General features: G+C 59.0%; 1 protein-coding gene across 1 annotated transcript; it reads right to left on the minus strand.

The window, feature by feature from the left end:
* Positions 1-4905: 4905 nt before the first annotated feature.
* On the minus strand, positions 4906-7456 carry UBALD1 (UBA like domain containing 1). The gene is given in 4 exon segments (XM_049768527.1): positions 4906-5108; positions 5110-5427; positions 5510-5569; positions 7237-7456. Coding segments are annotated over 4 exon segments (555 nt in total). The 5' UTR covers positions 7357-7456; the 3' UTR covers positions 4906-5051.
* Positions 7457-8977: the final 1521 nt, after the last annotated feature.

An 8977-nucleotide genomic window follows, 5' to 3' on the forward strand; every position in this document is an offset into this window, starting at 1 on the left:
GGCCAAGGGCCAAGGGACTGAGTTGATGACAGAAAGGAGGGAGGGTTGAGCAGGGGCCAAGGCAAGGGGCGCCAGAGGGACATCTGAGAGCAGAGAGCTGGTTTCTGCCCAGGAGAGAATAGGGAGATGAAGGCCAGCTGCAGAGGAGGGACTAGCAGAGACTCTGGTCCTCGGTGGCAGCTGGGAACTGGGACCTGTGCAGAATAAGGGGGAGAGGGGTCGGGCAAGGAGAGGCCATGGGGACTCCAGAGGGTTCCAGCAATAGCCTGCATAGGAATGGGCGTCTTGGTTTTGGTTTCTGCATACTTTCTGTCTGGGCAGAGGAACCTTAAGGACTGTCTCTGGGTACGGGTCCCCCATGGCAGGCAGCTTAGGAGTGGCCCCGAGGTGGGGGGGGGGCTGCATCCCACAGGGAGGTTTGCATAGTCCCTTTCTGAAGTTCTGGGGCTACTGGCCCAGGAGAGCTGATCTTTCTGTGTGCCGGGATGATGGTGGTGGTGGCCTATGTAGATGAGCCTCGGGGTGGGCATGGCCTGTGCAGAAGAGGCCCTGTTATGGGCGTGGCCTTATCGCGGATGGGCGTGGTCTCAGACAGAGCCCAGCTTCCTTCCTGGAAGGGACCAGCTGTTCGCACAGCAGGCCTGGACTGCAACTGCTGAGACTTAAAGGAGCCCCATTTCTAGCCCTGCCCTCAGGCCCCCCTGGAGCTTCACCTCTCGGCAAGACCAGTCCTTGGCCGCCTCCCAGCCTTGTCCTGCTCGTGGCTGGGATGTGTGGTGGATGGGCGCTGAGTCCAGCATCTTAACTGAAGCCCCTTCCTCACATCCCTTCTTTACTCCAAGGCCATCTTCACCCCAAACACATGCAGTATCTAAGCTGTGGGCAAGGCTAGCTAGTCAGGGCGCTTCCCTGTGTGTCTCCTGTCTGTGGGGTCCTCCAAATGCCTGGGTTAGTGGACAGAAGCCGAAGCTGGGCAGAGGCACACTCAACCCCTGAGCGTGTGGCCCCAGCAAAGTGGGACTGGCAGGGGGCCTGAGAGATAAAGAATAATGAACCAGTTTCCCTTCCTGGATGAAAGAAATGAACTCCTAGGGAGACAGACAAATGGGGTGAGGTGAGGTTTCAGGAACCCCTGAACCACTCCAGACATTTGGGCCCTGCTAGGGTGGGGCACAGTTCCCTGCCCTCCCCACCTGCCCCTTCTGCCCTCTCTTCTGCAGCAGTTCTGGTCCTGTCTTAGGAATTCCTGGCTGCACAGAGAGGAAAGGAGGCTGAGTGCTCGTTGCTAGGATATGCCAGAGCCAGGCGAATTCCCCGGAGCAAGCAGATTCGCGAGGGAGGAGCTGTGGAGTTTCATTTTAGGGTGCTAATCTGTTCTAGAACTAGGAGTGAGGCAGTGGCCCTCAACCTTGTGAATGAACCGGAAGCCTCCCAACAGTTCCCTAAAAGTGCCATTTTGTTTGCTGTGCTGTGCATGTGCACCCCCACATGGCTGATGTTTGATGATATCCCTGTGTACTTAAAGTGAAGGGGGACACCTCTCCTCTACCCCAGGATGGCTGCAATCACGCTTTTTTTGGAAAAGGTGTGCTGGTAGATTTGGGAGTTTGCAGGGCAGAGCAGCTCCCTCCTTGATCTCTTCCCTTTGGTGCCACTTAGTTAAGAAGATTCCACACCCTCCTGCTCGAGGCCCCGATGATCGTGGGCGCCATGGCCCTTATACTACCCTGTACCCTCGTGAGTACCCGGGCACCCCATAGGGCCCTGACACCCCCAATCCCAGCATGCTCTTCACCTGGTTCCCTGCCTCTACCCCCACCTGCTCTGCAGTGTGAGGGACTCTGTGGGCCCCTTCCCACACCCAGTCCCTGATCTCCAGCCTACCTCCAATCCCAGCATAGGAAAGGGTGACCTGCTAGGCTATGGGGGCTGTACTGGGGCCCCCAAAGTCTTAGGCTTCCCCCTTCCAGTGCCACAAATTCATCAGAGGTCACCCCCATATGCCCATTGTGAGGGGTGTTCTATAGAGTGCTCTGGGATGGCAGAGCTAGACCTCAGGCTCCAAACCTGTGTCCTCAGACAACCCCTGGGGGCCCCATTCTGGAGACCCCAGAAGCTTGGGGCTTGTAGCCTGGTACACCTTGTTCTGGGGAAGCATGTCCAGTCTCTGGGCCACTGAGGAGCGAGATGCCTGCAGTGCTCAAGACCCCTCTTATGCCAGCCCTGCGCCAGCCCACTGCCCATCCGCCTGACTCAACCTGGCCTCAGTCTCTACTGCCGCCGCTGCCACCACCTCTGCAGGACCCTCAGCCTGTCCCAGGGCTGCCCAGGCTCCCCAGGAATCCAACGCTGGAGCCTCAAGCCGCCTCTCAGCCCAGGGAGTTTGACACAAGGTGAGCTCTGCACCCACTTTGCACTCCACCTCCCGGGAGCAGCACCCAGCCCTGCCTCCTCTTCTTTATCTCCCTGCTGTTGCTGGGCACACCTGGCAGTGCCCAGGAACTTACTCCTGACTTGGTGCTCAGCGATAACTCCTAGCGGGTTCAAGGGATAACATGGGGTGCCGGGGATTGAACGCACATCAGCCACGTGCCAGGCTCCATCCCTAACATCCCCTTGTACTGAGCTTCTTCGACCCACTGCCACCCTGGTGGCCTTTGGGAACAGGCTCCCCTTTAGCGCAGCTGCAGCTCTGCTGATGGGTCCCCCATCACTGCTGCCCCAACTCCCTGCCCTACACCCCAGCCCAGTTTATGCACTCTACTAGTAACTTGCTGGGACCCAAGGAGTCATTTTCAATCTGGTTTTTATTTTCTTTCTCATTTGGGGGTCAGTCTGGCTGTGCTTGGGTCACCATGGGGTGTCAGGGATGAGAGCCAGCCCTCACCCCCTGAAAGCCCATTCAGTGACAAGCTTTGAGCATCTCCCAAGCCCTCACTCTCCCCTTCACTTACACACATCCTCAACTACCTCAAAGGTAGCTTGGAACACAACCCTGGAGTCCCAGAGTACAGAAGGGGTGCCTTAGGGGCCGCGTTAGCCTTCACTGCTCATTTATGTAAAACTTCCTCCCTTGTGGTTCAAGTCCTCACTACCCAGAGAATTTGGGGGGGGGGGATAGTGGGACTCTGCTCCCATCTCCCCCCTCTCTGCCTTTCTCCAGGGAGCAGTCCTAGTGAGGCCCAGTTCTCCTGATGCCCCTGTAGCTCTGGCCTTGTCCCCTCAAGGGAACTTTTGTCGTCACCTCAAAATAAAACCATGTATTCTTTTTTTTTTTGTTTTGTTTTTGGGTCACACCTGGCTGCGTTCAGGGGTTACTCCTGGCTCTATGCTCAGAAATCGCTCCTGGCAGGCTTGGGGAACCATATGGGATGCCGGGATTCAAACCACTGTCAATTCTGCATATAAGGCAAATGCCTTACCTTCATGCTCTCTCTGGCCTCAAAACCATGTACTCATTTCTCCTCCCCATGCATTCACTTTGGCTCCCGTACAGGGGGCCACTCCAGATGCCACACTGGGGTGCTGTGCTCACAGGGCTTCTTCCTGATATGGAGGTGAATGGCCGAACTGGTCAGTATTCCCGCCCAAGGACATCTGTCAGCCCCTTGAGGCAGTGCCACTGGACAGACCCACACAAGGAACTTGTGGCAGCTCTGGAGCAGCAGGAGCTGAACTTAAGAGTCTTAATGGGCTGGGGTATATCTTTGAACCTCCAGGGGCTGAAGAGATAGCATGGAGGTAGGGTACCTCCAGAGCACCGGAGGGAGACTGTTGTCCTAAGGTCACATGTCCTCCTGTGGCCCACAGGGCTGTTCTAAACAGGCCACTTTACACTTGCTGGCATCAGTTCTGGAGCACCCTCACCTGCCCCCAGGGACCGGGCACTTTTCCTGAAACCCTGCCCAAAGAGCAGTATCGGTGGGGAAGACTTGGCGGCCCAAGAGATTAAGATTCTGTCTAGCTGGGCCCCAAGGCCTGGATCCTGACAGAGCTAGGTGGTCCTCAGGGTAGGACCCAATCCTGGGACATAGTTCCAGAGGGTCAGGACAGGGGTGGTAGCTATCACAGCAGACAATGTGGGGACAGTGTGGCTGTGAGGACTCTCCAAGCACAGCCTTTACACCAGTTGCGATAGCCCTGGGTAACCCCAATTCATCAGCAGACAGCACCTGTGTGTGGCTTGGCGCATGTGCTGGGGAATCTCATGGGCAGGTTCCTGGTACTGGGGAAGGGCCCGCCTACCAGCGTGTGCACTGGTGTATGAGCTTGGGGCATTCTTTGGGGCAGAGACAAGAGAGGATAAGGATGCTGATCCCCCAGGAAGGTAGGGCAGGGTGGGCAGCAGAGGTTGAATTCTGGGGACAAGCCAGGAAGGCGCTGCACAGGAGCCCTCGATGAGTAGAAGGTTCTGGAGCGTGTTATGGCAGACAGCACGGTGGACCCGGGTGGACGGAGTCACGACACAGGCAGCTGGCGGCCAAGTCCAGGGTCGAGGCAAGATCACAGAGCCAACAGTGGTTGGAACTTTCTCGTCCTTTGTTAGAGGGCAGGGCTGGGGCTGGGGCAACCTGGCTTGAGAGGCAGGGGGCATGCAGGCAGCACCGGGATCAGGTGGGAAGTCTTGGAGTTCCCCACCATCCTTTTCTTTGCAGGGACCAGCAAAATGAGCAACAAGGGGGAGAGGGGAGAGGGGCAGGGCCTGGGGGTGCACTCGAACATGCAAAGTCCAGCCGCCCCGAGACGGGGGTGCATCTGGAAGAGCGGCACACACATAAATACACCGACACGGCTACACGCACGCATGCGGAGAAGGCGCTGCATGCCCGGGGTGGGGAGCCCGGCCTTGGGACCCGAGGAGCCCCCAGAAAGGAGCCGGTGAGTCTCCCTGGCCTAGTCGAGGCAGGCGGGCTGATCTTCGGCTTCTGTCCATGGCTCCCTCCACTGTGCCCGCTGCTGCTTATGGGTGCAGTGGAGAAGGGTGATGGGCCCAGGGAGACGTCCACTCCCCCGCCCCAGGGGTCTGGGCTCCGGGAGGGGGAGGGCCGCCCTTATCTCTCGGCCTCCATGGCAGGGTGGGCCCTGGCTTCTGCCGCGGCCTGCGGGGGGGGCCAGGGGTGACCAGTCTGACGCCGGGGAGGGTGACGCCAGAGTCCACAGGGGCTGCTGCTGCTGCTGCTGCTGCTGCGGTGGCGGCGGATAGTGCTGTGGGCCCCCAGGGGGCGAGGCTGCAGCAGGCCAGTTGGGTGCTGTGAAGCTGCCGGTGGTGGCGTGGGGCAAGTGAGGTGGCGGTGATGTGGCAGCAGCCGCCATGGGGCTCCCTGGTGCACCCCCGTGGAAGCTCTCGGAGGCCTTGAGTCTAGAGAACATAGTGAGGGCGTCGGGGAAGTTGGGGGGCGTGGCGGGGGTGTTGGCAGGAGTGCACATCTGTGAGACAGGTAAATGGTAGGTAAGTGGCCTGCGGCCCCCAGGTATGCCTCCCCAACCACCGATCCCCACATCTCCTTACCATCTGGTGGTGGTGGCTGTAGGGAATGTTTGTCTCCTGGAAGAAGGCACTCAGGGCCGTCTGTGGGAAAGAGAGCCAGGTTCACCCCAGGGCCCACCACTCGGCACCTGAATGTGAGTTCATGGGGGAGTGTCCCTTCTGGGACTTCTAGTCCTTTCCTACTTCCCATTAGCCGGACCCTGCAGACAGACCAGCTGGCTTCCCACAGGAAAGAGAGGGTGGTCTGATTCCACCATGGGAAAGGAAACTCAGCAGGACACTCAGTGTCCTGAAGTTCTCTAACTTGATTCCATTATTTTGCTACCTTCCCCTCAGATTCTTTCCCCCAGAGTGCAGTGGGGAAGTGCAGTAAGCCGCTAAGCTCCCTCGAAGACCCCAAACTCCAGACACCAGGGGGTCACACCTTCCCCAATTATTTGCAAAAAAGCCAGGTCTCTCAGACCAGGAATCCCTGAATGCGACCCGGATGGGTAGTGCTTGCCTTCTAGAAACTTGGAGAGGAGGGGACACAAGGGTGGGGACACAGGGGGACTCTCAGCCATGATGCGCCCCACTCCGGGACAGAGACCTTCCCAGCCCACTTCCAGCTTTAGCACTCCTCCCTAGCACTGGGTTCTTCCTACGGAGGGAGGGCAAAATCAGAGATCGGAATGTTGAGCGTCCAGCTTGCCATTTCAATTCTAGGACCTCCTAAACCCGGGTGCCCCGCTGCCCTAAGACCACCTGCGCTAGGCCCAGTAGGGCGAGGCCCAGGGAGGGACGGATGTGGGGCTCTCTCGACTGCTCTCTCAATGTGGTTTTGCAAGTTCCGCCACATCCAGCCCTTGAGACAAACAGGAGATTCTGGGAGCTTCCTGCGGGTGGGGCGCTGATCTCTCTCTCTCACTTTGCGAGGGAGAAGAGAAGGCCCTTCCCTCTGCCTCCCTCCGGGAGGAAGAGGAGGAGGAGGAGATCCGAGGCAGGGTGGAGTGGGGTGGGGTGAAAAGTGGGTGAAAGCTGCCAAGGAGTGAGTGGGACACAGAAATGAGGGGGCGTCTAGGAGGAGCAGGTCTAGACACCCCGTCTAGACCCTCGGGGCTCATTCCTGCACCCCTCGAGTTATTTCTCCAAAGAGTGAGTGGAAGATCGGGGATGTGGGGGGGGGGCTAGGAGGAGCAGGTCTAGACACCCCGTCTAGACACTCGGGGCTCATCCCTGCACCCCTCGGATTATTTCTGGGCTTGCTGCGACTGAGGTGACAGTCAGGGGTGGCCAGGTGGATCCGGGGGGTCGGATAGGGCTAGGCCTCGGCATTTGGGGTGCTAGGCAGGGCCCGTGAATGGGGCACCCAGCCGTGGGGCGCCACGCCTGCCTGGAGCTCCACCGCCCAAGCGTGGCCACGCGGGGGCCCCGCGTGTTGACACACGATCCGACGTAAATACAAACGCACATGGCCCCACGGATGGGCCGTGTCTGGCGGGGGGTCCCAGGGACCCCAAATCGGGGCCCCCAAATCGGAGGTAGGGGCGGCGGCGGGCCTTGCGCGCGTGCAGGCCGGGGCGTCCACCTCTCCGGCCGCCTTGGGGGTGTCCGTCCGTCCGGGCCCGCCCCGAGCAAAATCGGGGGCACCCCCGAACCCCAACCCCAGGGTCCGATCCCCCTCCCTTCCCGCACGTGCCGCCGCATCCCAGCCCAGGGATCGAGCCCGGGCCCGGCCAGGCCCGGCCCGGCCCGGCCCGGCCTCGCACCTCGAACTGCCAGTGCGCCGCCTGCAGCAGCTGCTTCGCCTGGTCCGCCGCGCAGCCCGCCGTGAGCACGAACTGGTTGATCATGACCTGGTGCTTGAGCTCGTCCATGTCCACCGACATGGCGCCGCCGCCGCCGGGCCCGCTCAGGCTCCTCCGGACGAGCCGCGCGCGTCCACCATGAGCGGCGGCCGAGCAGCGAGCCGGCTCCGGCTAATCCAAATATTTACTGTGCGCTCTGACTCACCGGCCTCGCCGCCCGGCCCGCCGCGCGCGCGGGGGTCGCTGGGACTTGTAGTCCCGCCGCGTCCGCCAGCCAGCGCGGCGCCTCGGAAGGAGGGCTGCAGGGTGGGGACCCGGCCTGGAGGGAGGCTAAGAACTCTAGCTATACCCGCACGGAACACGGTGCTCCAGGTGGGGTTTTTTGGCCCAAGAGCCGCACCCCGGGTCTCTGTATATTCGTGAGCTGCACACACGTCCATCTCAGTGGGCACCAGACAGTTTGGGCACCAGGCCTTGGCACAAAGCTGATCCCCACCAAGTATTCGGCGGATGGATGGGTGGGTGGATGGATGGATGGATGGATGGATGGATGGATGGATGGATGGATGGATGGATGGATGGAGCTTTGGGAAGGTAGTCTACCTGGGCATCGCCTCCAGGAAGCCTTTTGGATCTCTTCAGTATCCTAACACACACACACACACACACACACACACACACACACACACACAGGAGTCATGTGGCTACTCGGTCCCTGGATGGATGAATGAAGCTTTGGGAGGATAGTCTACGTGGAAATCGCCTCCAGGAAGCCTTTCGGAGCTCTCCAGGATCCTAACACACAAACATACACACACTCACACACACAACACAAAGCTGATCCCCCATCAAGTATTCAGCTCCTGGATGAATGAATGAACCTTTGGGAGGGGATCTACGTGGTCATCTCCTCCAAGAAGCCTTTTGGATCTCTCCAGGGCCCTAACACACACACATACACACACACACACACACACACACACACACACACGCACGGCATGCCTTAGCACAAAGCTGACCCCACAAAGTACTCGGCCCCTGGATGGATGAATGAAGCTTTGGGAGGGAATCTACATGGTCATCACTTGCAGGAAGCCTTTCAGATATCTCCAATACCCTAACACACACACACACACACACACACACACACACACACATCACCCCCATTGGGCATGTGGCTTTCTTCCAAGCTTGGCGCTTGGCCCAGGCACATGACAGGCTCCAGAACATTGATTTTCTGTTTTAAAGAAGTTTTATTGTGACCAAAGTGAATCACAAATCTTTCACAATAATATTTTATTTTGATATCAACTCTCTATTGAAGCACCATGATTACAAACACGATTGTGGTTGGGTGTCAGTCATGAACCGAACACTCCCCTTCACCAGTGCAGCATTTCCACCACCAGAACATTTAAAGGAAGACAAGGAGCCGACCCAGGCAGTCCAGGCTCCATCCAGGTCTCTCGGTTGCCAAGGGGCTCCCCTTAGCCTGATGTCCTTTCACACTTTCCCATGCTCATTGGAGCAAAATCTCACCCCCCTGATCCGCCGTGCGCTAGGACCGCGCGGAGCCTGTCCCCAAGCGGCTCCGGAACTACCATTCCCAGAATGCGCCAGTTTATTTGGAACGTTCCTTGGCCGTGACGTCACCGAGCGAGGCCGCGCTTCGGCCAATGGGAGGCCGCGGGGTGTTAGGACC

This window comes from Suncus etruscus, chromosome 2 (assembly GCF_024139225.1).
Source record: "Suncus etruscus isolate mSunEtr1 chromosome 2, mSunEtr1.pri.cur, whole genome shotgun sequence".
In the NCBI taxonomy this organism is placed as follows: Eukaryota; Metazoa; Chordata; class Mammalia; order Eulipotyphla; family Soricidae; genus Suncus; species Suncus etruscus.